Source organism: Capsella rubella, unplaced genomic scaffold (genome assembly GCF_000375325.1).
Source record: "Capsella rubella cultivar Monte Gargano unplaced genomic scaffold, Caprub1_0 scaffold_7, whole genome shotgun sequence".
In the NCBI taxonomy this organism is placed as follows: Eukaryota; Viridiplantae; Streptophyta; class Magnoliopsida; order Brassicales; family Brassicaceae; genus Capsella; species Capsella rubella.
The window spans coordinates 2,151,447-2,173,512 of NW_006238917.1; the positions used below are offsets into that span (position 1 = coordinate 2,151,447).

Below are 22,066 nucleotides of genomic sequence, written 5' to 3' on the forward strand. Positions count from 1 at the left end.
CGACAAGCAAAAGAAAAACAAGATGAGTAATTAAAGGTAACAATTAAAATAGGGTATTCATAACCTTTTAACGTATTTCCAATAATCAACTTAAGTCACATGTAAGTAAAACGTATAGATATATAATACAATATTTAAGCAAAGTGCAAGTATTGTATAATTTATACGATATGTGTCCTAACAGGATTATGCTTATGCCTATCTCACGTGTATCCGTCGTAGATTGGCATCAATCTTTCTCATCCAAAGCGTATCTTGTCTCCTTCACCTTTCCAGATATTTGGTTCCTCCTACACGTCACATAATTTCACCTCATTCCGTCACTAAAGTATATTGTTCTCATATTGATCTTTACTTAAGCGATTTGAAACCCAAAAACAAAATCTTTTACCACTAAGAAAGCAGCCAAGCAGGATTAATATATATTATATAGTATAAATGGGGTAAAATAATTCAAACATCAAAGAATCAAATACTCTAGTGTTGGCTCACAATGGGATCTAAATACCCAAGAAAAACTGAGACCTAGATCGATGACAAGACCAATTCCCTCCTCGATCTATATAATGCTTTCTATTCCCTTTTATCCATAACGGCATATACAACCCTAATGCTATCCAGCATTTGGGAACACCATTTATATGCTTTCCTGTTTACCTTTCTCTGTAAATTCTCTACAAGTTAGGCACTTGTTGGTAAATTTTATATTCTAGGAATGAATTTGACAATGGACAAAAATGAATCTTCATTTTAATTAAATTTTTACATGCAGATATTTTAGTTCGTTGAGTGTTTTCAATTTTCAAACTATAGAATTTCACTATCCCGCATATGATCTACCAATGTAACTCATTATCAAGTAGCCTATCTCAAATTTAAACCTAGCTACAATTAAAAAGCAGGAGCAACATGATCCAATACCCCATTTGTTGTATTTACTTAAACATCCTTAAAGGATTACATGGGTTGATTACAAGGGTTAATAAAGTCTTAAAGATAAAGAGATTTTCCTAAGGCAACGAAGTTACAACATTACGAAACTGAAACAACAGAAAGGAAAATAAAAACAAACATTTACTAACAAGAGGATCTAGATTATCAAGTGTTCTTCATCCTTTTGAATCTTCTTTTGTCTCGCGATGAAAGCTTCGATCTTTGTCCTAAACTGCTCGTTGCTCATTCCATCTTCTGGTTTCTTAACCTTCACCACTACTTTCTTGTCGGAGTCACAAATCCTCATATGCTTCTCCGACACATACCTCTTCATGACTTTCCCACCATTGCTACTCTCCAGCGGCTGAACCGCCTCAAACGCTTTCTGCGATTGGCTTCTCTCGAAAGTAACCCTTTTCACTCCACTCGGCTTCTTTAGCTGTTCTGTTTTCGTATCGTATACTTCGGATCTCTTCTTCTCGCTCTTGTGAAGAAACTCTTGGTAAAGATCGTTGCTTGCAGCTTCCGTTGTCGTCTTCGAAGGCTCGCGAGTCGAGCTGTATCGTCCGGATTTCGCAAAAAGAGTAATTACAATCGCGTTACCGACGAAGAAAACGAATCTCGGGCTGACGAGAAACACTGCTGCTTCCCTGAAAATGTCACCAGAGAGTTTCACAGAAGGGAAAGAGAGTTTGGAGATCAAGATTAGAAGAAAAAGAAGCTCGATCACTCTGAACAAGTTCGCGAACGATCTTATTGCTTGAAAATTCAAGATTCCTCTGGTTTTCTCCATCTTCAAGTGTTGAAACTTAACTGAATCCATCAAATATGGTTTCTTACAAAAAAAGAAAAACACAGGAAAAAACCAAAGAAGGAGAGGTTTAAAAGGGATCTTGGGAGTGTGGTTTGGTTTAGGTCACTCGGAAGAAGTCATGCTTACGGAAACAAAGTGAGAAGCAGAGAGTTTTGCCATGAGAAGATGAAACAGAGGAAGAACAACAATAGACATAGTGAACAATGACCAGTTTGTGCAGTTATGTTTCATTACGAAAGAATAAACAGAGTATTTTATTTGATGATCTCCGTTTCCGTTACACCTTGTTTTTTTTTTTTTTGGACAAACACCTAGTTTTTATTATGTTGTGTTTTTTCTCTCTTGTGTTTGTCTTGGAAGTGTTGAATTGAGTTGGTTATACTTATTATTTATAGACTAAAGGATATATCCATTATTAACAAAAAATTATTTTAATCTATTTTATTGCAATATATTGTAAGAAAATACTATTTATTTGTTTTTACTTTTAATTGTGAACAGCATTTGCTTGCTTTTTTTTTTTTTATAACTTTATCCACAAAATTATTCTCAATGCTCCCAAAAGCTGTCCTTGCTATTTTTCATCGCCCATAAGATCATGACCAATCACATCTTCTTCTTCTTATTCCCTGATCTGTTTTCATCATTTTTATTCGGTATTTTCTTCATATAATGTTTTACATACAAAAACATAATGTGCATCTATCTTCTATAGATAAATCTGAAGATGCTTATTACAAAACTTTATTAAAATATAATGAGGTTCATACAAAAATTTACCAGAAGATCTGTCGTGCTTAAGGGCCACTTAGACTATTATTATTTTTTGACATTTATGTTAGACTAATATGTGCGTAATACACAACATGTGTGTAATATGAGATGCAAATATAGAGCTACTTTGTCGTGGCCAAGCCTAATCACATCTTCTGCAATAACGTAACGCTTAAATGTTGAGCTTTTCAATCTGAATACATAACCAATGTATATATTAAAAAAAAATAAAAATAATGTAATGTAAAGAGTAGATGCAGTTACAAATTTACAAGTAGATGCAGTTACTAATTAAAAAGAGAAAACAAGCCTTCTATTAAACGTGGAGAATACAATTGGAAAGCTAATGTAAAGAGTTCTTTGGTACAAAAGATATATGTTACTTAATTCAAGACTGACAAGAATCCTACTATCCCTGAATACCTGATCACCTATGACGGTTTTTTTTTTCTCGATTTTAATCGTCACAATTTAGAAAAATGTTGGTAGGATTAAGATGGTTAATCCTCTAAATTATAAATAAGTTAGTCATAAATCATACTGTAATATATATACAAATCCACTTGTACGTATATCACACTATCGATGTCTGCCTAGCTACGTACGTACGTGTACACATGCAACTGTAAAAACTATATATATAACCAATAGGCGTTGTCGCATGCAAGTTTTGGTTGATAAGAAAAAGGAATTAACAGTCATAATCTATTTTTCTTTGCTCTAATACTGTAGTCTTTGTAAAGGAGAAAATTAAAGCGCACACTGAAAGGCCACAATTAACCCCCCAAAAAAAAGCTGAAAGGCCATTGCGGATTGGTACGTATTTGAATGTAGTAAGAAGCTCTTTTTGTTTTAGGTTACTAATAAGAAGCTCTTTAGTTAATACAAAACACACTATCATACTCGAATTATTGATATAATCAATTTAACTCTTAATTGCTGAAAACCGAAAACTAAAGTAAACATCTGTCTCTTCAAAGCCTATTTATTGTTTCGGAGATTGATAAGTCATTAAATTGAACATTAGAATAATATCCATTTCCACAAATAATTATACAGATTTTTCCCAATGGATTTAATTAGAAGATTATCTTCTCTAGCAGAAAGCTCATTTGACAATATGGAACACTTGAATGAGAGTGATTTCCTTCTTCACTAAGACATACTCAAACATTATACACTTTTTATGCCTTCTTTTTTTTCGGGGTCTCTCTCTCACTTTAATAATTTTATGAACTTTAAACTTTGCTTTTCCGTAATATGAAAGACCCCATCTTGAGAAAAAACAATGCAATTAACTTTTTTTTTTGTAGAGTTTTTGAGTCACTTAAACTTTCCGTTATGGACATGATTGATTCATAAATGAATATTTTTTAATTTATAATGGTGCTGGCTGCTATAAGTTGAGATACAACTCTCCAATTTCTTTAGATTATCCATTTGGTTTTCGTAGACTTTGTAGTATCCAAAAATCTTCTCACCTTTTCTTTTTCTTAAGAATTCTTGCGCTTATGGAAACTTTACCCTGAATACAGTTTTAAAATGTCAAAAGGTGGAACTAGTATACGTATGGTCCCTTGTAAAAGAAAAAGGTCATATACGTATGGTCCTTGAGCAATTAACTTTTTATTTGATTCTGGAATATGTGTTTCTAGTGAAACACATTATAGCTAGAGAGCTACATATTCATTGTTTACTTACTCGATCCATTGTGTAATTAAACAAAACACAGTATATTTTGGACACTTGATGATTTTGTGCTAAATAAGTAAATATACTATATTTATCGTTCATAAGAGATATTTACATTAAAAAAATAACAACTAATCTATCTACCCATGGATTGGATGTACTAATTGATCGTTCTTAAGAGATACTATACATTAACTCTCTTCTGCTAACTTTGTCTTGTATAAGTAACCCAAGTAACAAGTCCACTTAAAAAAGGTCCAACAAGAGTTGAACCGTTACGTTAGTAAAACATGAGCCCAGATGATGAGTTCAACATAGCTTCTTCAGCTAGTACAAAATTACAGGAACAAAACATATACAAGTCTATAACTTAGCTTGACTCACATAATAATTGCACAAATCCTTATAAGTTTTCATTAATTTTGCCAAATCACATAACAAAATGATAAGAGTGAATTTGTGACTAAAAAAAAACGTAGGCATTGTGGAAAAAAAAAAGCATAGTCCCTAATACGAATTACAAAAACGGAAATATAGAATTTTGAGAGAGTAATTTAATTAATAAAACAAAATAAATTTATTTTCCCGTGGAGAAGAGACTCATCATCGACTAGGGTTTTATTCAATTTTATTGTTTAAACTTCTTCATCGTAGCGCCGCTCCTCTCTTGTCCAGATCCAACAATGGTGTGTTTGCTCTCTCACTCTCCTCACTGTCCAGTTCTCTCTCTTTCTCATTCTTTGTCTGATGATCTTTACTTACAATGGCTTTTGTTTTGTGTCTGATTCTAGGCACCCAAGAAAGACAAAGTTCCTCCTCCTTCCTCCAAGCCCGCCAAATCTGGTGGCGGCAAGCAAAAGAAGAAGGTCACTTTTTTTTTTCTTCTAAAAATCCCATCTTTTGTCTCGTAATTACCAATTCTGAATCATAAATGTGGATCCTTTTGATCTGGGTTATATCTCATTATGATCCCTTTTCCTCTGTTTTAGTCTAAACTAAATACTGATTTCTACTTTTGTTGGGAAATAACAGAAGTGGAGCAAAGGAAAGCAAAAGGAGAAAGTGAACAACATGGTTCTGTTCGACCAAGCAACTTACGACAAGCTTCTCTCTGAAGCTCCCAAGTTCAAATTGATCACTCCTTCTATCCTCTCTGACCGTTTGAGGGTAAATCTTTAGTTCCTTTCTCAATGTTGTAAACTTTTGTCTGATAAAATATGGCATTGGTGACACATTAGTTGAAAGGTGTGTTAGTACTTCTTCCTGAGTTGGTGAATTGCCCTGATCAGTTCGAACATACATGGATTTTAGATTTCTGCTAGTTTTGACATAAGCTCGTGTGATTGGTACAGATCAATGGATCGCTTGCTAGGAGGGCAATTAGAGAATTGATGGCTAAGGGAACGATCAGGATGGTCTCTGCTCACTCAAGCCAACAGATCTACACTAGGGCAACCCACGGCTAGCTTCCCAAGAATGTTGTTGCTGTTTATCTATCTTTTATCCAATGTCTCTATGGACCATTATCTTTCTAGAGTGCACCTTTTTTTGCTGACATTGGAGTATACTACTTTAATCTGATGAGATTTTGGAGATCAAAAGATTGTTTTGGGGCATTCAAAACATTGTGTTGAAACAAGGCCTTAAAATTTTACTTATATCTCAAATGGTAGAAATGATTACACCAGTATTGCAAGTACTTTTAGTTATTGCAGACACAATTCCAAGTTTATTTGAAGTAGGTAGATTGGCAATACAGAAAATATTCACCTTAAATCCTCAGCATCCCAGACGAAGAGGGAGTTGGTCTTTCTACAGCTGGTCGGGTTTAAACCGTTCAGAGCCTTCTTCATCATTGCCATTGCTGCAATACTTGGAAACTGCTTCTCTAGCGCAGTGCCCTTTGGGTAGACTTCTTTCCCTCCTCTTGGTACATGAGTCTCTGCAGCTTTTTTCTTACACCATCTCTGAATCCATGGGTTAACGTCTTCTTCCATATTAAGATTCTTGATTTGTGATGTGGAGGGATTTTGATATCTTCTGGATCCGGGTTTGTTGATTCCGAGTATTCTGTGGAAGTAATTCACCTTCATCCCTGATGGCCCATCTTCAACAACCATCATGCTCTTGGTTTCATTTCCACTATCATCCGATGCGTTTGTCTTCAAACGTTTGACCTGTGATCGACTATTGGTTTCAGAGTCCGACCATATACGCTTGCACTCGCGAAGCAACTTGGTTTTGGGGTTGTTGTGAAAGTGTTCCACATTCATACTTTGAGTAGCTCGACTGCTTGTTTCCCCTTCATCCTCTTCTACTGAGTCTTCTCTGTCAGCAACAATACGCGGTGCTTTGTTCATGTCAGGTACTATTTCGACACTTGGAACAGCTGAATCAGGATTAGGAAATAGATCAAGAACTCCAGTAAACATTTTTCCTTTTAGTTTCATGGAACCTGTTGACGCTTTCAGCAGTTGACCATCTTCCAGTACGTTATTCTTCTTCGAGCACATCCCATCTCTGTCTCTACGAGTCCAACGACTCAACCAGACAGATTCATAACCATCAATACAAATCTCTGTTTTAACTTTTCTGAAGCGCATAACATGTTCAGACATTTGTACCTAAAAGATATACTCTGCAATAAAAGAAAAAAAAGAAGCATTGGATTTCACTGAGTCACCATTTAAATCTCTCCAGCCAATCATCAGAAAGTAATATGATAGACAACAAATAGATACTGGTTTCATTTATCCTCAATGATACATTCAAGTCTTTCACCCAAATTTTCAAAGGTTTGACTCAGTCTGAGTCAGTACAGAACTCTATAGTCAGATACTCCAACATCTCAGAATTGTTCTTGTCAAACATTATCACCACTTAATGCCCAAACAAAAGGTCTAGATTAGCTCTGGTTACGATCAAGATTCACAAAATAAAGGAACATAAAGCAATTTAGATCACATTACTATAATTGTTTAAAGAAATCGAGGCAAACAAGTAGAAAAAAGTAATAACAAAACTAAGTCCGTCGAAAAATTAAGAATGTTTGAAACTGAAGCGGAGTGGAAAGAGATGTTACAATGCAAGTGGCTCATACGTGGAAGACCAGAACGAAACTCGAAGACGAGGTTTGATTTTGTCTTCAAGCAAATATGTCTGTCTGTGTTAAGGTTGGAAGAAAACGAAAACGAGAGGTCTTATTAAAAAAAGAAGAGGCTGTGTTAGAAAATAAAGAAGAGGCCGAGAAATAAAGATTAGTCTTGTCGGGGATATACAGAACTTGGATCACTCATTCACTCCATTCTCTCTCTAAACCTCGTATTTTGGATACGCTCTAAGAATCACATTCTTTTAATAAAACCATTTCTTTTAATTACGTATTTGACGTGTTCCATTGTCTGCCATAGTTGCTTCCTTTTCGCGCTGTTTCTGTCGTACGTTAAGTTAAAGTTGGTTTCAACTCTATTTGAAGTTTCATTCTCAAACTGAACCCTTTACCACTCTTAGTTCACACAGCACATACATCTTGTTGCGAGTTATTATTTCTATAATTTGTGATTTTCTTGTGGTGGCGTTATGGAGGCTTGAACCTATGATTTTGATACCATGTAACTGGTAAATTTGGATCTTTTTAATCATCATTAAAACTTCATAAGCAACTGTCTCACACTCTTTTCAAGCACATATCAGTTGGCTAAAAATACTACTAAAGAGATGGGTTCCTCAATAAAAAAAAACAGAGATGTTACGGAAGTGTAAAGAGATCTCTGAATAGTGAGACAAAGTGTGATCCCTGTGCTGTTTGGTTATAATAATCCTTAGAGCAGAGTATCAAGAAACTCGCTCACGGTCATGTATTTGACATCAGGGTAAAGCTCAGTACCATTCATTCCACCTGAAGACTCAATATCGAAGTATGTATGATCCCCCTTGATAAAGACAGAGTATATGAAGACCATCTCCATGTTATCTGGATACAGAGTTTCTGCATCACAGAAGGAGAAAGCTGAAGTCAATCAGATTTGCAAATCGAAATGTTGGTAGTAGATGGATGTCATGATGATGTACCTTTGATCTTCTTGAGAACTTGATCTTCTGTAACAAAAGTTTTCTCAAGCTTCTTCCCAATCTTTCCCTCCCAGAGATGAACAAGATCATTCATGGAACATATGTTTCCGGGGGGTCTAAGGTACAAGGTCTTATTCAGTGTTCGTGGATCATCTATCGTTTTGATGGTAAATGCTGCAACATCAACGTCATTCACGAAAACAGCTATACACAAAAACATACAGAAACACTCAGTTTCAGACCACAAGGTTTTTATATTTGCAGAAGTTATGGATTCAAGAAAAAAGGACAAACCTTTAACGTTTCCATCTCCAAAAACTGTGACTTTGTCCATTGGAGGCGATTGAAGGCCCGGTTGCACAAGCGATGGAAGTAGAATTCTCATGAACAATCCGCAGCAAATGTATGTATATGGAATGCCCTCTGATTCTATCATACGCTTGATCTCAGATTTCTTTGAATAGAACCCGTGATCAAGATCTGAGACTTGTGTTTTATCCGGATTTGCTCCATACTCAGCAGGAATAAACCTCTGCAGAACGTAACCACAATGTCCTGCTCTAGTCAGAGAGATCTATTCTATATCATCATCAGCTAAATAACAAATTCAAGAATCAGTTTATGTTTTCTCATTGCTTATACACGCTCAAACAATGCTATTCAAATCCCCCCGACATGATCGAATTGGCATAATAAATAAATGAATGACTAAAAGATGCGAAGAAGAGACCTTGATTGAACCAGCTTGTTTGATGACTTTAATGAGGAGTTTCTGATCGAGAACATGTTTTGATGGAATTGCAGAGATCACCACATCTACTTTACTCACTGCTTCTGCTAAGCTTCCTTCATCCTCCAATGAACCCTAAACCCATTATAGAAAACGAAATTCAAATAAATTAATAAAGGCCAAAACTTTGAGATTTGAGGAGAGTAACATTCCCCTAATGATGAAATTACAGAAAATATATTTAAAAGAGATATACTTTGAGGAGAGTAACGCCGGCGTCGGAGAGAGATTTGAGGCTATCGGAGAGAGTGGGGTTTCTAATGAGGGCGAAAGTCGGGTGACCCGATTCGATGCTGAAACGGGTCAAAGAGTAGCCTAATCGTCCTGTTGCTCCGATGATCAGAACTCTGCTCTTCTTCTTCTTCTTCTCATCATCCTCCATTTATATTATCCGTACGATTTCGTGGTATGGAGGATTTAGGGTATTTAAGTTGCAACGGGTTTGGTTGGTCATAGGCTTTACGGGGGAATCTCACTACTCAGTTCTCGCACTTGACAAAAACCAGACACAACATCGTTTTGTCCGCGCCACACTTCCTCGCTGATATAACAAACAGGTGTATTGCTTTTAACTTTGTAGTTTAGTCCCAAATTAATTTTAGGTAAGCAAAACATATATTTTTTTCTTTTTTTGTCAATTAAAACATAAAATCATGAAGATTTGTTAATTGATTATTTTTTTTATCTTTTGCCTGCTAAGATTATTTTCTATAAAATAATATTCACTAGATTTTATTATTTGAACGCACACCAAATTGTTGGCATTGTTGAACATTTTACCTTCCACAAAATATTTAATTTAGATTTATTTTAAATTTTATGATAGGTCCAGTCGGTAATAATTCCTAGAAATATAAAACGGTAAAACAAGAACAAAATATGTAAGAAATAACTTAAAACGACTTGCTTCTTGTATCTTTTTTGTTTTGTTCGTTTTATGGTGGCATATAGGACTCGTGTGGCATTGTGTATCCAAAAGAATCTATGGATACAAGAAGACGAGAGAACACACATTGGAAGACGACGTCCACTAATAAGAAATATATTACTAGTATGCAATTATACACAATACTGTATACACTCTTTTTGATACATATAAAATAATGAGGGGGAAGCCTTAAGTCAATCTACTAAAAACTAGTAAATAACAGCTACAAGTTTGCTCTCTCTTCCGATAAATAATATCAATATTTGATCCTGCCACTTGAAAAATAAGTTGTAACCTGCACAGATAAAAATATTGCATCTGTAAGTTTTTGAATAAAAAGTCAAGAGTATTTGAGCTAGTCTTATATAAAACATCACTATTGTACCTAAGAACTAGGGAACGTTGTTAAGGTGTGTGGATGGTGTCTTGATCAAACTCATAAACTGCCATAAAGATTCTGCACGTGAGAGTCCCACATCGAAGGAGCTTGGCCATTCTGTAACATAATCAAAAATGTATTTAATACAAGATTATTAAACCAAAGTTAAATTAAATGATGGACAATAATGAAAGGAGAGAGTAACTAAAATATCATGACGTACGTTGAAGCATGACAGTGGATCAGAAGTGGTGGTATCCACTTGCTGCATTGGGTTGAAATGAAGATAACCAGAACTAGCCATCTCATTAGAATATCCGGAATTTACCATCTCATGAGAATAACCGGAATTAACCATTTCAGGAGATGGCACTACTGTCATTGGAGTTGAGGCAACCTGGTTATGAGGCACACGTTTTAGCTCATCTAATTATAACCTTTAAAGTTTTTTTTTTTTTTTTTTTCCTTCATTTAAACACCAACTAATCAATGACTAACCTCTTTGGCAAAAATGTCATCGATATCAAAATCTGGCCTTGGATTCACAACTGCTAGTTTCATTGATAAGAACTGTTTCAAACAATATCAGATTATATTAGAGTAACAAATTAAAAACTAACTTAATGCAAGATTAGAGTATGTGTTTTCTATTTACAAGAAAATTAAAGAATTTGATACCTCAATCTGTCTCTGGAGTGACTGAACATAGTTAATGATTTCATCAAGCATCCCTGCTTTGCCTGTGATCTTGTCGCATCCAGGAACCAAATCTTGTAGAAACTTCATCCTCTCACTTATCTTTTCTCTTCTAACCTACACAATTTTTTAGTAATGAATAATTAGTCTCATCAGTCGGTAACAGAGAGACAACTATTGTCTTAATAGAATGAGTCTTTCTTAATCTTACTCTTTCTGCTATGCTGTGACTATCAGTGGCTTGGCCTCGTCGTGCACGAACATGAATATAATCCGTTTTCTGCAACTCCTTCGTCACTTTTGATGAATCGTTAGAGCAACTGTTTTCTTCTTTCTTGGCTTTGTTTTTCATCTTCTTGATGCTTTTTGTGCTCCCATTGTTTTGTTCTGTTATTTTCGACTTCTCTTCTTCTTCTACTTCTTCTTCATGTCTGTTCATCATCATCTTCTTCTTCCCATCACAATCCTTTAAACACACACAGAAACAGATAAGTGAAACCTCAAAGTAAGATCTGCTTTCTGTTTCGTTTTTAAGAACTCAAAACTTTAGTTTATCTACTTCAAGAAACAGAGCTATAAACGAACCTTGGTCTCTGTATCAAACTTCCTTTTCTTGAAATTTCTAGTCCCAGTCATCGTTTCCGGCGAAATAGAGAGTCTTGGATCACCTTCCACCGTGTTCTCCCCGTAGATCATCGGAAGATTCAAACCGTCCGTCCCAAGAAAGCCGTCAATCACGCCGCCGTCAATCACTGAAGAACCGGAGAAGAAGCCGGCGAGAGGAGAATCAAAGCCAGGATTGAGGTACTTGAGATGAGCCCTTTGTCGCTCTAAGACCGACATGTCTGTACAATTGAGCAAAAGATCAGCTTCTATAGCTCCTCCATTCATCTTCATCTTCTTCTTGGGATTCAGAAAGCAAGTTGCAGTGAGAAAGAGAGTGAGAAAGAAACAGAGTAAAGGTAAGGTGAGGTGAGGGTATAAGAGGAAAGGATATTTATAGCAAGAAAAACCCATCAGCTCTGTACTTAGTCCAAATTCATCGCATCATATAAGGTAGGCCCAAATACAAATTTGGAAACTTTACATGTTTTTTTCATATAATTGAGTTTTGTGATGATTGAAATATAAGAAAAAGAAAAAAAAAACTAAAAATAGTAATGACACGAAAAAATAGTAATCGTTATTTATGACATAATATATGCATGTATTATAATGTTTTTGGATCTTGATTCACTAAAGAAAGGATAAGCTCGAGATGTCTATTCGAATTGGTGCGTCTTCTTTAGGTTTCTAATATTTCTTTCGTTAAAGGAGCACATGAACGTCACGTGGGAATGGTTGTGCTCTTGTTTATTGTAACACAATCAAAGAAAATGAACTTTAAAGTTTGGCATATATATAATCTTTACATGATAATATATGATTATACCACCAATTTGGTGCACTAGACATCTCACCTCAAAGGCTCAAAAGGGTAACAAAAGACACTTTACCTCTCATTCAATAACCCTGGTCCTAATTTGGCTACGATGCACACTGTTCACATGAATTTATTACGCAAGAGAGGTTTTATAATGAATCTTGTTAAATATTCAGATCGATCCATGCGTCTGATCGCCATGCTTGTATTGGCTTACTCTCTATTGTGATAGGCTAATACTGAGACGGAACGAGATCGAATGCCACGTGATCGCCATGCCCTTCGTATGCAGAAGGCCCATCACATAAAATTACTCATCACAAGTTAGTTTTAGTCTTAGATCACTTTCACCGATTTCGGTGTGCAACATATTTTCCAAGAAAATGACCTCTCCAATTAAAGTATGGTATTGTTTAGATTCTCAAATATTTTCATTTATCCAACCTATTTCTTATTTTAGTTATTGGAAAAAAATTAAATAAAAAACTTTATCTGATTGATATAGGACATGAGTTCTTCTCGAGTCTAGAATTATTTTTCTCGCTTGCTCCAAATCTTTATTAAGCTTTTTAAGCAAATGCAAATGGAGCTAGTAGATAAGGAAAGGGGAGGGTGTAAAGTTGTTAGAAACAAAGGAAATGGTCTTTGCTTTTTGATGTGATGAATTTGGACTAAGTCCATAGAAGATCATGAAGGCTAGCTATTTCCCTATCATCAATACTATACATGCATTATGCATACGTTTATATAAAAGCAAGTGTCACACACCTAATTTGTGGGTTCCCCATCCTCTTGTATGTATATGCTCATAAATACATGCATATCTGTGTCGACATGTATGTAGATGTTGACACTTGATTCGGTGTGTTGATCTGGAGATAATTCTATTCTATTTTATATTTATCATACAAATATGTGTGTTAAGTGTTGTTACTATGACATTGACATATCAATTTAAAATATGTAATACAAAAATATATTGCATATGGGGAAGTTCCTAGAAATCATCAATGCATAGAATGGATAATAATGAGGGGAGGGGGGAGATCCAATGGTCATGATCACATGATGGGATCCTAATTCCCACATCTCTTCTTCTATATGGTGTAGGTAGCATGCATGTGCATTAGACGTATCTTATTCCATATCTATTTAGAAGAGTTGTGATGTTTAAATAACATTCGTATATATTATGTTATAAAACTATACTGCTAAGAAGAAATGTTTACATAAATTTATTTTCTATGCAAATTTACTGTCATAGCTATTATTAACTATAAAGAATATATAATATCAAAATTAATTTTCATGTTGCAAAAGCAATGCGTCAAAGGTTAATGGAGAAAAGAACACGTTATTTAAAAAGCTGAATTAATTTGAAATACACGAATGTGTGTGTAACTAAAGTCATTATATGAGAATTACATGTGCATGTAACTAAAGTCATAAATAGATAAGTTGAACTTTAGCCAAAAAAAGAAAAAAAAAAGATGGTAGTATGAGATTTGTTTTTGCTGATGTAGGTGCTCATCGGGGACTGCTCCAAATCTCTGACACTTATCATTTTTCATTATTCATCTATTAGCTGAATTATATGGGCTTCCTTGCTTCTCTACCTAAACAATTCAAAATCATACATAAACTAAGATATGTATTTGCAGGGCATTTATTTATATATGTAAATCTAAAAAAAAGAGCACTACTTAAATAGAAGAATGGAAACTCCCATGTGTTTCTTTATTAATAACAAAAAAAAAATGAAAAGAGAGAGCATCGTAAACATCAAATCATAACCAATAAAAGAAAAATGAAAAAAGAAGGAAAGTAAACGTTAACACTCAGATATTACATGAATTAGGACCGAACGTTTTCGACATGAGTCTCTGATTTTGATGAATCAGAATCAATTTTAACCGGATATCTATCGACGCAATGTTCCCAAGGACTATTTGCCGAAGCCTTGACATTGCATAAAGCCACCCAAACCGCACTGTTACACTTAAACCCTGACCCTAAAGCAATCTGCCAAGCTCTATTCCCTTTCTTCATCCTTCCTTTTGCTTCTATGTATGCCAATTCATACCAAATTGAGCTAGACGAAGTATTCCCAAATCTATGTAACGTTGATCTAGATGGCTCTACATCCATTGGCGATAGTCCTAAGCTCTTCTCAAGTACATCGATCACGGCTCTGCCTCCGGCATGGATACAGAAATGGTCTATAGCAAGCTTGAAATCCGGGACGTAGTAGTGCTTGATCTTGTCATTCAATAGTTTCTTGGCGATGAAGGTAACGAAAAACAGGAATTTTTCGCTTAAAGGAAGAATCAATGGACCTAATGTTTGTATGTTTTTCTTAACCGCTGTCCCGGCAACAGCGGTTATGTCTTTTGATAGACAAACTCCAACTTTACCGCTCTCATCGTCTCCTTGTTGCACACATCGAAAAGACTTATCATCAGCTCCAGTATGTGTTCGTACCGTGTGAGCTAGCTTGTACTTGGACCGTCTCCGATCTCCAGGCTTGTTGGAGAGCAGAATCGCTGCCCCACCAACACGGAACAAGCAATTGCTAACCATCATGGATCTATTTTCGCCAGCATAAATGCCTTGAGTGATGTTCTCGGTGCTCACCACAAGAGCATAAGTGTTTTTATGAACATGCAACAAGTCCTTTGCAAGATCAATGGCGATAACACCAGCACTACACCCCATTCCTCCAAGACTAAAGCTTTTGATGTTGCTTCGGAGCTTGAACGTATTCACGACCATCGCCGATAGCGAAGGAGTTGGATTAAACATGCTTGAGTTAACCACAAGTATACCAATCTCTCTAGGGTTAACTTTGGTGTTCTCGAATAAGTTTTCTAGCGCACCGATGATCACCTGCTCTGTCTCTTCACGTGATGCTGCGAAGGTCTTTTGTGGTGGCACGTTAATGAGTCCCTGGGGACTGTAGGTTTCATCACCTAGACCTGAACGCTCTTGAATCTTCCTCAGGAAATCAAGTGAGGAGGGATCATCGCATGCCACGTTCCGTGAAGTATCAGCTTTTCTTATTTGGTAGAAAATATCCATGACCTTAGAAACACTAACTTTGAGATGCGGTGGTGGAAGGTAGCACGAGTAGTCAACGAGGTAAACCGGTTTGGGTCGGGTCACAATGTAGAGAACCAAACCGAAACCGGAGAAAGCAAAGAGTAGAACCACGGTTATAAAGTTGTGTTGGAGATGGGAATAGAAGTGGTAGAGATCGTTTGTGGTAAGCCTAGAGGCTTTTCCGGCAAGTAACGCCGTTAACGGGAACAAGCAGAGGTTGAAAAAGTTGGTTAGGACGTAGTGGTAAAGGAGCTTTGCGTTAACGGACGTCATTGCTCAGTTTGTGTCGGAGAGTAATAATAGAGGAGAGCCGATGAAAGGTATATTTGTATGGATCCTTTTTGTGGTCCGTTACTATTTGCAGGCATGCATATAGACATGTGTATATTCACACTCATGCATGCATACACATTGAAATACATTACTAGTCCACTGAAAGTTGCCAAAATAAGGAAAATAGTCCACTGCAACATATTTGAAAAAAAAAAAATGTATTGTTTCTTAGTTGCCTACAATAAACGTATGAAAAATAGTTTATCAGTAGTGGTGCTCAATACGATACATGTGTATGATATAAATATGTTTTAAGGGAATTTGTGTTCGTAGCTTTAATTGGCTGAGTTAACCTCTGACTAAATACTAATTATGGGATGAATGTTTCTTGGGAACGCGTTTATTCGCTAAGCATGTCCCCGAGTCTCAGTAAAAGAAGTTCATTATACAAATGATTTTTCTTTCTTGAAAATCTAAAATTTTAAATTTTAATACGTTTAACACTTTTGGTTCTATCTTTTCATTGGCTTGCTAACCATTCTTAGTCATTTAAGTGTTACCTTTATATACAAAATATATACATACATTAATTAACCATGTTATAAGACCAATCTACCGGTTCTTATGAGTTCAAAGATTGATCTTAACCGGATATCTATGGATGCAATGTTGCCAAGGATTGTTAACCGAGGGCTTGACATCTCGGAGAGCCACCCAAACCGCGCTGTTGCATTTAAACCCGCTCCCGAAAGCGATCTGCCAAACTCTGTTCCCTTTCCTCACTCTTCCTTTAGCTTCCGTGTAAGCCAATTCATACCATATCGAGCTCGAGGAAGTGTTTCCAAATCTATGCAATGTCATTCTAGACGCCTCGACATGTCTTGGTGAAAGCTTTAAACTCTTCTCTAGTTCATCGATCACGGCTCTACCTCCCGCGTGGATACAGAAATGATCAAAAGCAAGCTTGAAATCTGGTATGTAAGGCTTCTGCTTCTTGGCATTGAACAATCTCTTGGCAACAAAAGTCGCAAAGAAGAGAATCTGCTCGCTTATAGGAAGGACCAGAGGACCCAAAGTGGTTATATTCGTCTTTAAAGCTTCTCCGGCTATAGACATAAGATCTTTCGACAAAGAAACTCCGGTCTTCAAACACTCGTCTTGTTCTTGGTACACACAATTGAATGCTTTCTCATCAGATCCTTTATGAGTCCTCACCGTATGAACAAGCTTATACTTGGATCTCTTTCGATCCAAAGGCTTGTTGGAAAGCAGAACCGCGGAGCCACCAACTCTAAACAAGCAATTAGGGATCAACATCGCTCTTTTGTTACCAAAGTACCAGTTCTGAGTAATGTTCTCAGTACTAACCACTAAAGCAAAAGTGTTCCTATGGATTTGTAACATGTCACTAGCGAGATCAACGGCGATAACGCCAGCGCTGCATCCCATTCCTCCAAGGTTAAAGCTCTTGATGTTTCCTCTAAGTTTATATTTGTTAACAATCATGGCGGATAAAGAAGGCGTAGGGTTAAACAAACTACAGTTGACAACAAGAACACCAATCTCTCTAGGATTGATTTTGGTATTGTCGAAGAGGTTATCGATTGCACCGAAGATTACCTGCTCTGCTTCCTCACGCGCCGCAGCCATAGTGGGACGGGGAGGGACGCAGTGAATAGACTCCGGTAGATAAGTCTCTTCTCCGAGACCGGATCGGATCAAGATCTTTCGTTGGAACTCAAGGGACGATTCGCTGAAATCTTGTATCAATCTAGACTTATTCATGAATATTTGGTAGGTAACTTTTTGATTTGGCGGTGGGAGGTAGCAAGAGTAATCGACAAGGTAAACGGATCTAGGTCGTGACATGAAGAAGACTGTGGATCCGAATATGGTGAATGTGATGAGGGAGATGGCTCCGACGAGATTGTATTCGAGCTGGAGCTGGAGCTGGTTCAGGGTTAGTAACGAGACGTTCTTGAACAAAACCGCCATTACAAGAAGGACGAGCATGAGCTTTAAAAAGTGAGTGATCAGGTAGTGATAACCACGCTTGACGTAGTTTAGGGCGTCCATGGAACTTTGTTGCTGATGCTGGTGAGAAACTGAAGCTGGGTGTGTTGTGCGTATATATAGACACTGCGAGAGAGAGATGAAGAGAAGAAATATCGTAAGGGGAATATATTGTGCTTATAGGACAGACAAGCACCATTTTCTCCTGGTTGGGTGGAGTTTGATATAACTAAAAAACAGAGACGAGTCGCCATTGATGTATTTTGGCATCACGTGCATTTGGCCAACTAATTCACTGGGAGGCGTAAGGAGGAAGAGTCATGAAGATGCTTTTGGATTTTTTTGATTTCCAGATGCATTAATGGGAAAACAGAGAAGAGTAGATTTGAATCGATTTCTCAAGAAACGAGAATGGACGTGCAAATAGGCATGGGCTAGGCCCAATAGTTTATTCAATTTAGCAAGGATCACTGGATCTGTATTATAATGTTTTATCTTATTCTATGTAAATTTTCTTTAAGATCCCAAAGAAAAAGTATATTGGTATTATTGTCCAATAGCAAGCATGTCGGGAGCACCAAACATTATATACTAAAAAACATATTTCAATCGAATTTTGATTACCAACGGCGTAAGATATAATGAAAAATCCAGCTATTACAGATCATTAATTAATCTTTACAAAATTCCTTTATTTCAATAAAACCAAACTGTATATAGTTAGACTATCACTAACATGTAATAATAATAGTAATCTCGTTCGGTGGCATTATCGTAATAAAAAGGTAATCGCATGCCTTAAATAAGAAACACACTCAGTTTATACCCGTTGAGGCTGAGCTCCTAGTCTTGTCTCTCTCATTTCATCGTCATCATCATTCATCATCGTCTTTTGTTTGTTTTCTCCTAACGTTTCTCTTCCTTCGAGCAAATCTCCAAACTCTTTTTTTCACCAGCAAAAAAAAAAAAAACCAAACTATCCCCTAGAGAGAAGTTTTAGTCTTGTTGTCGCGATGTCGGACTCTGGTTCTCACAAGTCCGCCACAAAACCTTCCCTTTTCGGACTAAACCTCTACTTAGTCATCGCGATTTGTTCTGTTTTCGTACTCTTGATCTCAGTCCTCGTCTTCCTCTTCGTCTGCTTGAACCGCGTCTCACGCGCTCGTAGAATGCGCGTGAAACACAGCTCCGGCTCGATCCCGCTCGTCTCCAAGGAGATATCGGAGATCAAGACTGTCGGAAAGTTTATAAACTCCGACGATTCCAAGGGTAAAATCGTAAACGAAGCTGTCGTGGTTTCCGCATCAAGCAAAGAAGCGACGAGTGGTGGGTTTGACACTTTGTCGGTGGCTTCTAGCGGTGACGTTGGTCCCGAGGTGATGGGATGGGGAAGATGGTATAGCTTGAAAGATCTGGAGATTGCGACGCGTGGCTTCTCTGATGAGAACGTCATCGGTGAAGGAGGTTACGGTATCGTTTATAGAGCTGATTTCTCCGACGGTTCCGTCGCCGCTGTCAAGAATCTCCTTAACAACAAGTAAGAAGTTTTGCTAATTTAAGATGAGATCATTTTTGAATTAAAAAAGGTTCAGTTTTTTGAAATTTGGATCTTAACTCTGGTTACAATAAATATTATTCATTCCTCATTCTGACCAAAAAATTCATTTACTTTAATTCACGGACTCCGTGATTCTTGGGTCAAGGCTTCATTGGTACTCACTTACTGCTACTACTTGGTTTTTAAAAATTGCTTTAAATGTTGTCTTCTTCGCTGCTTTCCAACCCAAGAAAATGGCGAAACTTTTTAAACTATATTTCTCCGACAAGTGTTTATTTAGATATACTTGACTACTTGAGGTTTTCACTTTAATATAACTATGACATTCTTGCGTTCTGGATTGATTTATCATTTGTATGTTCAACTGTAACCTTTTTTATCTCCTGAATTAGTAACTTCAATATCTAAATTACAGTCCCAGAGGCATTTCAGAGAATAAAGTAGATATATTTCCGACCATTAAACTATATAATTGCTGTTTTTTAGGTAGGTGTAGTGAAGCTAAAAGAGTAAATCAAAAGGAAAAAATGAATTAGTTGTGCTTTGTTCTTTATTCTCTACTACTAAGTACTAACTAATGCTTTCTTTAATCTTTTCTTTTTCTTTTGACCTCTTTTGTTTTAGTTGTGTTACCTTTTAGATAATGATATGGTCTCACTGGTATAAAACTTGCTGGAAAATGAGATACCATTTGAAACCACTACTCTGAAAATTAACCTTCTGTGTTTGCTTTCTGGGACTGGTTACTTCTCTTTGTTATGACGTATGATTTAGCCTGAGGTCTATTGGTTGATTTTATGATTAATATAATGGATTAATCTTCCGTTTAGGTAGCAAGATTGCAGAAATCTATTATATTGATTGTTAGGTTGAGCAGATTCAGGTTGTTGGTTGCAGGACAACCACTGCAAGTTTGATACCATTATAAAAAAAAAAAAAAAAACTTTTTGGTCCTGAGGAGGCATGGATGAAACTTTTTAGCTTCTTGTTTACTCACTCTCACTGTATTATTTTTATTAACATTTTAAATGATTTTAGATATAATAAATGAATCTGCTAAACTGATGGTAAAACATAACTCTCTTCAGGGGTCAGGCAGAGAAAGAGTTCAAAGTTGAGGTAGAAGCTATTGGAAAAGTAAGACATAAGAACTTGGTTGGTCTGATGGGATATTGTGCTGACACTGCTCAAAGGTGCCAAAACATTCCAACTCAAATGAATTAGTAAACTCCAGTTTGTATTTAGTCTAACAAAATTCACTTCTTTCTTTGTTCTTGATTAGGATGCTTGTGTATGAATATATTGATAATGGAAACTTGGAGCAGTGGCTGCACGGTGATGTAGGTCCTGTTAGTCCTCTGACATGGGATATCCGCATGAAGATTGCTATTGGAACAGCAAAAGGGTGCAGTTTCTTTTCTTCTTTCAATTTGCATTCTATCTGCAATTAGGCACTTAAACCATGTCTTTTGGTGAACAGATTAGCCTATTTGCATGAAGGGCTTGAACCTAAGGTTGTGCACCGTGATGTGAAGTCTAGTAACATCTTGCTCGATAGGAAATGGAACGCGAAAGTGTCTGACTTTGGTTTGGCCAAGTTATTAGGATCTGAAGCAAGCTATGTGACAACTCGTGTTATGGGAACTTTTGGGTATATACCTTCTCTTCTTTCAATTATCAGACGCAGATTGTGACTTCACACTGATTTTTCTTACATTCTTTTGTGAAAAATTCTACAGATATGTTTCACCAGAATATGCAAGTACCGGTATGCTCAATGAGTGTAGTGATGTCTACAGCTTTGGTGTTTTGCTCATGGAGATGATTACAGGAAGAAGTCCGGTCGATTATTCAAGACCGCCTGGCGAGGTAATCTCATACTATATACTGAGAACTTTCGACGAATAAACTTTTCCTCCCAATATAACATACGCAAATATTTGTTTACTGAAACTTTTTTCAGATGAACTTGGTGGATTGGTTTAAAGGAATGGTTGCAAGTAGACGTGGAGAAGAAATTATAGACCCTAAAATCAAGACTGCACCACCTCCAAGAGCTCTGAAAAGAACTTTGCTAGTTTGTTTGCGTTGCATAGACCTTGATGCTAGTAAACGACCAAAGATGGGACAAATCATTCACATGCTTGAAGCTGAAGATTTCCCTTTCCGTCCTGTAAGTATCAAAAAAGCTAGAAAGAGATTTAATCAATCCTTTATACTATTCACTGATTTAAAATAAGTTGTATGTTTCTCACAGGAACACAGATCAAACCAGGAAAGATTGACAGAGAAAGCTTCTATGGCAAACAAGAATGTCTATCACGGTTGAGAGTTGATGCTTTTCACATTCCACGGCCACAAATTGATAGATGTTTCCATGTTTGTTAATTCTTATATTGATGATTGATATGCTAAAAGAAAAATTGGAAAAGTGAGATTAGATATATGAGGGAGCAATTCAGGATTAAGGCTTGTAATTTGTATATATCATATATATATGTATGTATGTATAATAAAATAGTGAAACTCATAAGAATGTTACATGTCTTCTCTTTTGGTGCCTAGCCATGTGAATTGTGTAAAATCTGGTTCTGCTTTAAAACTGAACCGATCTCAGATCGAA

At 36.5% G+C, this 22,066-nt stretch overlaps 8 protein-coding genes across 9 annotated transcripts; 2 read left to right on the plus strand and 6 right to left on the minus strand.

Moving 5' to 3' along the window:
- Positions 1-910: 910 nt before the first annotated feature.
- LOC17878094 lies at positions 911-2,068 on the minus strand. The gene has a single exon (XM_006284436.2). It carries the CDS (start codon positions 1,754-1,756, stop codon positions 1,091-1,093), a length of 666 nt encoding a protein of 221 aa, XP_006284498.1. The 5' UTR covers positions 1,757-2,068; the 3' UTR covers positions 911-1,090.
- Positions 2,069-4,799: 2,731 nt separating this feature from the next.
- LOC17878942 (40S ribosomal protein S25-3) lies at positions 4,800-5,829 on the plus strand. Its single transcript, XM_006284742.2, has 4 exons — positions 4,800-4,899; positions 5,005-5,079; positions 5,246-5,380; positions 5,566-5,829. Exons 1-4 carry the CDS (start codon positions 4,897-4,899, stop codon positions 5,677-5,679), a joined length of 327 nt encoding a protein of 108 aa, XP_006284804.1. The 5' UTR covers positions 4,800-4,896; the 3' UTR covers positions 5,680-5,829.
- Positions 5,830-5,843: 14 nt separating this feature from the next.
- Positions 5,844-7,420, minus strand: LOC17877707 (F-box protein At2g16365). 2 transcript variants are annotated; one of them, XM_023778719.1, is made up of 2 exons: positions 7,314-7,420; positions 5,844-6,851 (listed from the first exon to the last, which is right to left on the minus strand). In XM_023778719.1, the coding sequence occupies exon 2, from the start codon at positions 6,829-6,831 to the stop codon at positions 5,980-5,982; it is 852 nt and encodes a 283-aa protein (XP_023634487.1). In that variant the 5' UTR covers positions 6,832-6,851; positions 7,314-7,420; the 3' UTR covers positions 5,844-5,979. The 2 variants fall into 2 exon arrangements, with proteins under 2 accessions (XP_023634487.1, XP_006282857.1); XM_006282795.2 differs by having other exon boundaries at positions 7,296-7,420.
- A 409-nt stretch (positions 7,421-7,829) lies between these two features.
- On the minus strand, positions 7,830-9,612 carry LOC17880872 (probable pinoresinol-lariciresinol reductase 3). The gene is made up of 5 exons (XM_006284109.2): positions 9,271-9,612; positions 9,015-9,149; positions 8,579-8,816; positions 8,285-8,488; positions 7,830-8,201 (listed from the first exon to the last, which is right to left on the minus strand). Exons 1-5 carry the CDS (start codon positions 9,454-9,456, stop codon positions 8,035-8,037), a joined length of 930 nt encoding a protein of 309 aa, XP_006284171.1. The 5' UTR covers positions 9,457-9,612; the 3' UTR covers positions 7,830-8,034.
- A 488-nt stretch (positions 9,613-10,100) lies between these two features.
- Positions 10,101-12,044, minus strand: LOC17877802 (transcription factor bHLH63). The gene is made up of 7 exons (XM_006283881.2): positions 11,663-12,044; positions 11,289-11,543; positions 11,060-11,194; positions 10,880-10,951; positions 10,605-10,778; positions 10,388-10,498; positions 10,101-10,297 (listed from the first exon to the last, which is right to left on the minus strand). Exons 1-6 carry the CDS (start codon positions 11,972-11,974, stop codon positions 10,439-10,441), a joined length of 1,008 nt encoding a protein of 335 aa, XP_006283943.2. The 5' UTR covers positions 11,975-12,044; the 3' UTR covers positions 10,101-10,297; positions 10,388-10,438.
- A 2,164-nt stretch (positions 12,045-14,208) lies between these two features.
- On the minus strand, positions 14,209-15,905 carry LOC17880303 (3-ketoacyl-CoA synthase 18). The gene has a single exon (XM_006286125.2). The coding sequence runs from the start codon at positions 15,870-15,872 to the stop codon at positions 14,355-14,357; it is 1,518 nt and encodes a 505-aa protein (XP_006286187.1). The 5' UTR covers positions 15,873-15,905; the 3' UTR covers positions 14,209-14,354.
- A 391-nt stretch (positions 15,906-16,296) lies between these two features.
- On the minus strand, positions 16,297-18,085 carry LOC17878292 (3-ketoacyl-CoA synthase 17). The gene has a single exon (XM_006284854.2). It carries the CDS (start codon positions 17,946-17,948, stop codon positions 16,503-16,505), a length of 1,446 nt encoding a protein of 481 aa, XP_006284916.1. The 5' UTR covers positions 17,949-18,085; the 3' UTR covers positions 16,297-16,502.
- Positions 18,086-18,737: 652 nt separating this feature from the next.
- On the plus strand, positions 18,738-22,007 carry LOC17881025 (probable receptor-like serine/threonine-protein kinase At4g34500). Its single transcript, XM_006283522.2, has 7 exons — positions 18,738-19,422; positions 20,532-20,636; positions 20,726-20,848; positions 20,924-21,094; positions 21,183-21,312; positions 21,407-21,616; positions 21,701-22,007. The coding sequence occupies exons 1-7, from the start codon at positions 18,899-18,901 to the stop codon at positions 21,770-21,772; spliced, it is 1,335 nt and encodes a 444-aa protein (XP_006283584.2). The 5' UTR covers positions 18,738-18,898; the 3' UTR covers positions 21,773-22,007.
- Positions 22,008-22,066: the final 59 nt, after the last annotated feature.

Bases quoted from the DNA above. Each gene is read 5' to 3' on its own strand.
- LOC17880872 (XM_006284109.2), bottom strand. From the start codon at position 9,456: ATGGAGGATGATGAGAAGAAGAAGAAGAAGAGCAGAGTTCTGATCATC. The intron at 9,150-9,270 runs GTATATCTCTTT...TAATGGGTTTAG, and splicing joins CCGGCGTTACTCTCCTCAAA to GGTTCATTGGAGGATGAAGG. The intron at 8,489-8,578 runs GTTTGTCCTTTT...TTTTGTGTATAG, and splicing joins TGGAGATGGAAACGTTAAAG to CTGTTTTCGTGAATGACGTT.
- LOC17881025 (XM_006283522.2), top strand. From the start codon at position 18,899: ATGTCGGACTCTGGTTCTCACAAGTCCGCCACAAAACCTTCCCTTTTC. The intron at 20,637-20,725 runs GTGCCAAAACAT...GTTCTTGATTAG, and splicing joins TGTGCTGACACTGCTCAAAG to GATGCTTGTGTATGAATATA. The intron at 21,095-21,182 runs GTATATACCTTC...AAAATTCTACAG, and splicing joins CGTGTTATGGGAACTTTTGG to ATATGTTTCACCAGAATATG.
- LOC17878094 (XM_006284436.2), bottom strand. From the start codon at position 1,756: ATGGATTCAGTTAAGTTTCAACACTTGAAGATGGAGAAAACCAGAGGA.
- LOC17880303 (XM_006286125.2), bottom strand. From the start codon at position 15,872: ATGACGTCCGTTAACGCAAAGCTCCTTTACCACTACGTCCTAACCAAC.
- LOC17877802 (XM_006283881.2), bottom strand. From the start codon at position 11,974: ATGAAGATGAATGGAGGAGCTATAGAAGCTGATCTTTTGCTCAATTGT. The intron at 10,952-11,059 runs GTATCAAATTCT...TGTTTGAAACAG, and splicing joins CACTCCAGAGACAGATTGAG to TTCTTATCAATGAAACTAGC. The intron at 10,499-10,604 runs GTACGTCATGAT...ATTATGTTACAG, and splicing joins ATCCACTGTCATGCTTCAAC to AATGGCCAAGCTCCTTCGAT.
- LOC17877707 (XM_023778719.1), bottom strand. From the start codon at position 6,831: ATGTCTGAACATGTTATGCGCTTCAGAAAAGTTAAAACAGAGATTTGT.
- LOC17878942 (XM_006284742.2), top strand. The intron at 5,080-5,245 runs GTCACTTTTTTT...GGGAAATAACAG, and splicing joins GCGGCAAGCAAAAGAAGAAG to AAGTGGAGCAAAGGAAAGCA. The intron at 5,381-5,565 runs GTAAATCTTTAG...TGATTGGTACAG, and splicing joins TCCTCTCTGACCGTTTGAGG to ATCAATGGATCGCTTGCTAG.
- LOC17878292 (XM_006284854.2), bottom strand. From the start codon at position 17,948: ATGGACGCCCTAAACTACGTCAAGCGTGGTTATCACTACCTGATCACT.